Here is a 6,000-nt window from a genome sequence, read left to right on the forward strand (position 1 = left end):
TCTCTCCAAGACGTGAGATCACTGATTTCAAATTTTATTTTATTTTATTTATTTATTTTTTTGAGATGGAGTCTCACTCTGTCACCCAGGCTGGAGTGCAATGGTGCAATCTCAGCTCACTGCAAGCTCCTCCTCCCAGGTTCACGCCATTCTCCTGCCTCAGCCTCCCAAGTAGCTGGGACTACAGGTGCCCGCCACCACGCCTGGCTAATTTTTTGTATTTTTAGTAGAGGCGGGGTTTCACCATGTTAGCCAGGATGGTCTCCATCTCATGACCTCGTGATCCACCCGCCTCAGCCTCCCAAAGTGCTGGGATTGCCACCACACCCAGCCTTTATTTTTTTTTATTTGTATGTTCTAAATTTCCACAATACATTTTTATTACACCCAAAGTCGAAAATCAAAATGGCAAAGTAGGTCAGAAAGACTGAAGACGAAGAAAACTGGAAAAAGGCTAGCCTATTTTTAGAAGAAATCTAATGGTTGCCTCTGTATAAGTAATTTCAGTAGAAGGACAGTCTTTAGAAACCAAGATAATGATTGAGAAGCAAAAAGAAATTTAATCAGGAAGGAATTATGGAAAAATGCACATGGTAACAGGGCAGATCACCTGAGGTCAGGAGATCGAGACCATCCTGGCCACCATGGTGAAACCCCATCTCTATGAAAAATACAAAAATTAGCTGGGCGTGGTGGTGCGTGCCTGTAGTCCCAGCTACTGGGGAGGCTGAGGTGGGAGAATCACTCAAACCTGGGAGGCAGAGGCTGCAGTGAGCTGGGATTGTGCCATTGCACTCCAGACTGGGCAACAAGAGCGAAACTCTGTCTCAAAAAAAAAAAAGTGTACTGGATAATTATTTATCTTTTTTTTTTTTTTTGAAATGGAGTTTCACTCGTTGCCCAGGCAGGAGTGCAATGGCTTGATGTTGGCTCACCGCAACATCCGCCTCCTGGGTTCAAGCAATTCTCCTGCCTCAGCCTCCCGAGTAGCTGGGATTACAGGCATGCGCAACCACGCACAGCTAATTTTGTATTTTTAGTAGAGACGGGGTTTCTCTATGTTGGTCAGGCTGGTCTTGAACTCCCAACCTCAGGCGATCCCCCTGCCTCAACCTCCCAAAGTGCTGGGATTACATGCATGAGAGACTGCGCCCAGCAATTATTTATATTTAAAAAATTTTATTAGTGAAATGTTTCTTAATTTTGAAAAGCCCACTGATATAATAAAATCACCTTGTTAATCAATACATAATTTTTTTTTTTTTGAGACAGGGTCTCACTCTGTCACTCCGGCTGGAGTGCAGTGGCACAATCACAGCTCACCGCAGCCTTGACCTCCCAGGCTCAAGTGATCCTCCCACCTCAGCCTCCCAAGTAGCTGGGACTACAGTTGCATATCACCATGCCCAGCTAACTTTTGTATTTTTTGTAGAGACAGGGTTTCGCCATACTGCCCAAGCTGGTCTTGAACTTCTGGGCTCAAGCAATCCACTTGCCTCAGCCTCCCCAAAGCACTGGGATTACATGCATGAGCCCCCAAGCCTGCCCAATAAATTTTTTTAAATGTCATTTAAAAGTTTTTCTCTGCCTCTCTACTCTGCCAACCAGGATCACCATTATCCTAAGGTTTTTGGTTTTTTGTTTGTCCCATAGTTGTTGGATAGTTGCTAGTACCAACCAAATTACCTATTTCCTTGTTCACCTCTGGTGGGAGGCTGAATTCTCACAGTTCTCACCTACATGTGGGAACGAATATTTCTAGAAGTCTCTAGAAAACCTCTCTTCATGCTCTTTGTCCACATGTGGATTGCATAATCATATGTAGTTATGAACCACATCATTGAATCCATTACTGGCAAAGGTGATGAAATTTCAGTCTAACCTTGGGGCTTCACCTGAGGCTTTTACCTGTGTGGGAGAGGACGAGAATGGGGATGTAACAAAGTCAGAATTCTACTAAAGAAGAAATACTGGATGGATGCTAACCACATCATCTACTATGCATACTGTTTTGCATGCGTTTCTTGCTATCTCATTTCATTCTTATGAAAGCAAAATTTTATTATTGATTTATGGATTAAAGCAATAAATTGATGAATTTTATAAAAAGTGATTATGTTGTATTTCCAAGTTCATTCAGCTCAGTATGTATTTTATTTCTCTTGAAACTTCCTCTTTGACAATTTACAAGTTTTGGGAGATTTTTCTGTTATGTTATTGATTTCTAGTTTGATTCATTTACGGTCACAGAGTGTATCTTACGTGGTTTCACTTATTTTAAATATATCAGTGTTTTGGTCGGTCATGACAACTCACACCTGTAATCCCAGCACTTTGGGAGGCCGAGGCAGGTGGATCGCTTGAGGTCAGGTGAGACCAGCTTAGCCAACATAGTGAAACCCCGTCTCTACTAACCATACAAAACTTAGCTGGGCATGGTGGTGGGTGCCTGTAATCCCAGCTACTTGGGAGGCTGAGGCACGAGAATCGCTTGATCCCGGGAGGCGGAGGTTAGAGTGAGCTGAGATCTCACCATTGCACTCCAGCCTGGGCAAGAGTGAGACTTAGTCTCAAAAAAAAAAAATATATATATATATATATATGTATATATGTTAGAGTTTCATAACCCAAGATATGCTCTATTTTGGTGAATGTCCCATAAATACTCAAAAAAAAAAAGTGTATTCTGTATTGGCTGATGGTACTGTTCAGTTCTTCTGGAGCCCCTCATACTTGCTTTTTGTCTAGCGGGTTTATCCATTACTGAACAAGGGGTGTTGAAGTCCCCAACTATCACTGTGAATTTGTCTATTTTTTCCTTTTAGTTCTATCAGTTCTCAGATCATATACTTTGCAGTTGTGTTATTTGGTGTATGCACATATGTTGTCTTTTTGTGATCTGACCTCTTCATTGTTATGTAATGTACCTCTTTGTCTCTGGCAATTTTCTTTTGTCCTGAAGTTTACCTTGTCTGATAATAATTCATCCAATCCAGCTTTCTTTGGATTAGTATTTGCAAGATGTATCTTCTCCCATCCTTTTACTCTTAGTTTCCTGATAATTGATATTTACTGATACAAATTAAATTACTGTTAATTTACTGATACTGATATTTTAAGTGAGTTTCTCGTAGATAGCATTCATTTGGTTGGGTCATGTTTTTAAATTCACTCTTGCAATCTTTTAGTTGGTGTGTTTAGACCATTTACATTCAATGTAGTTACTGATATGTGAGATTATAAGTCAGTCATTTCATTGTCTTGATTTTTCATTTCCCCTTACCTGTCTTCAGTTGGGTTATTTGGACATTCTTTAGTAGTGTATTTATCTAGATTTTTGAGTGTCTCTTCATACCGTTTTTCAGTGGTTATTCTAAAAACTGCAATACACACGTGGAGTTTATCACAGTCTACCAGTATCAACATCTACCACTTGAGGTGGAATGTGGATATTTAACCACTATTTAAGTCCCTTTTACTGCCCCAACCTTGCGATATAGGTATCTTAAATACTTCCTCTACATACACTAAGAAACACATCAATGTTGTAATTTATACTTTAAAATGACAAGTATAATTGGATATTATACTTGTCTTCCGTAATAACAAGCTCAGTGTCTACATACCTCCTCATTTACTCAACATCCATTCATCCATGAATTTAAGGTAGCCACTTTCCCATCCACCATGCATTCAATGCACCATCTGTGATCCTTGAAATTCACCTGAAACTTGTTTCTAATGTATTTGAGTCTGACCAAAAATCTCATATGCCTGTAGACTCATCCTCTGAGATCTATGCTCTTTTTCCTTTCCTTCTGAGTACTCTACTCAATGTCACAGGAATTACAAGGAAATTCCTACGACTGGCAGGAAGAAATGGTCCCCATCTCTGTGTGTGAATTATTCCCTCTAACCCTTTCACGGAGTTCTATTTCCAAGCTAAGGTAGCTTCCTAACATGCATGCACCACTTGATGCTCAGATGAAGACATGAAAGATTCTGTGGATCTTTGGAGTATACTCTGCAACTCCAGCACCATGGCCTCCTCAGACTTCCAACTCCTATCCCCTCAACTCAGGGAGACCACTAAGCTCCACATGGATTCCTCCTTTCTGCACTGCAGTCCGAAGTCTCTCCAGCCAGTAAACTGGGCAACTGCAGGGCTCACCTTGTTTGTTTAGCCTCTGTCAGGGATCAATTCCTGTGCTGCCTGATGTCCAGTGCCAGAAATCCATTATTTCATGTATTTTGTCTTGGTTGCTTGTTTCAGGCAGGAGGAGAAATTGGTCTCTTCTACACCATCTTGACTGGAATCAGAATTCTAAATTGACAGGTTTTTTCTGTCAGCACCTAAAAAAATGTCATTACATGTCATTGTAGAATTTGTCTTTTTTTCTTTCTTTTTTTAAGATTTTCTCTTCATCTTTGGTTTTCAGCTTGACTATGGTGTGCTTAGGTGTGGTTTTATTTCTATTTGCCCTACTTGGGGTTGCTGAGTTTCTTCAATCTGTAGGTTGACAGCTTACATCAGATTGGTAGTGTCCTTGTCAACTATTTTTTCAGAGATTGCTTCTGTTCTGTTTTCTCTCTCTTCCTTTTTCTGGGACTCCAACTATACTCTGCTAGAACTTTTCACAATGTCCTACATCTGTCTTATGCTCTATTCTGTTTGCTTTTTCTTCATATTTCTTACCTCTTGATTTTGGAATTTGAGTTTCTAGAACTGTGAAAAGAATAATTCCTGTTGTTTTAAGCCACTAAGTTTGTGATCATTTATTAGAGCAGCCCTAGAAGACTAACACAACTACCACATATCAAACTGAAATTGAACAACGAAGTAGACGGATGGCTGATGGTGGGAGCTAAGTTTCTCACTGTTGGAATGAGAAAATAAAGGCGAATGTGGTCTATGTGGTAATGGATTAGAGCTGGAGACATCAGGATGCACTCAGGAGTTTATGACATCTCATGAACCTCATAGTTATATATAAAAATATGTATAGATATGTGCATATACACAGTATACACACATATATCTCCCTGCTTCATTAGCTCAGTGGGCCAAGAACCAGTGACACCCCCAGGAGCCATAAGCACACCTAGAACCCAGATCTTGGTTTCTAACACCTTCTCCTATAGTAGAAACCAGCACTCCTAGAAGAAATGGCTGATTCTATGGCTGGGACAAAGAATACAGAAGATGAATTGGAGCATCTTACAGTGCCAGAAAAAGAAGGAAGTGCTAAAAAACAAAAACAAGACACAAAACCAAAAATGATGGGGATATGTCAAAGGGACGCAAAAATCAACTGAAAGAGCTCCTAATGGCTGAAGCTGGACAATTTGAGGAACAAAAAAAAGTAGTATTAGATTGTAATGCAAGTTATAAAATAAATATCCACAAGTCCATTCTGATACAGCTCCCCTTTCCTTAGGTGTGGTCCTTGCACGATGACTTCCTTCCAAAGGAGTGTAGTATGGAGAAGGAGAAAAAAGGGCAACTTTACAGTGGAGAAAGTGGACGACACCTCCTCACCTAGGGGATCAAGGTTGATATCAACAGGAGGAAGTCACCCTGACAGTATGTGTCCTTGATATGATGCGATGAGAATGGCACTTTACCTCTATGGTCTTTCTCCCCAAAATCAATAACGTGAGTCTAATAAGAAGAAAAATATCACACAAATCTCAACTGAGGGACAGTTTATAAAATAACTGACCAGTAACCCTCAAAAGTGTCAAGGTCATCAGAAATAAGGAAAAGAGTTCCTAGAAGAAGGTTAAAAAAACAGCAACAACAAAAAAGGAAAAACAGAAACAAAAACCAAGGAAAATCTGAGAAACTGTTACATGTCAGAGGAGCCTCAGGCGACATGATGACTAAATGTGAAGTGAAATCCTAGATGGGATCCTGGAACAGGAAAAGAACAATGGGTAAAAGCTAAAGGAATTGGAATAAAGTATAGACTTCAGCTGATAACAATGAATCAATATTGC

The 6,000-nt window shown here is 40.1% G+C and overlaps 1 protein-coding gene across 4 annotated transcripts in view; it reads left to right on the forward strand.

Moving 5' to 3' along the window:
* LOC129028688 (multiple C2 and transmembrane domain-containing protein 2-like) overlaps positions 1 to 6,000 on the forward strand; it is a 58,247-nt gene extending 52,247 nt beyond the window's left edge. For 2 of the 4 annotated variants that reach the window (XM_054474343.1, XM_054474344.1), the window contains exon 9: positions 5,439 to 5,857. In XM_054474343.1, the coding sequence (XP_054330318.1) occupies positions 5,439 to 5,598 (160 nt within the window). In that variant the 3' untranslated portion in view covers positions 5,599 to 5,857. Of the gene's footprint in view, positions 1 to 5,438 lie in introns of all 4 variants that reach the window. The other 2 variants (XM_054474342.1, XM_063653287.1) reach the window with 2 other exon arrangements.

The sequence above is a fragment of the Pongo pygmaeus genome, chromosome 16 (genome assembly GCF_028885625.2).
Source record: "Pongo pygmaeus isolate AG05252 chromosome 16, NHGRI_mPonPyg2-v2.0_pri, whole genome shotgun sequence".
Classification (NCBI taxonomy): domain Eukaryota; kingdom Metazoa; phylum Chordata; class Mammalia; order Primates; family Hominidae; genus Pongo; species Pongo pygmaeus.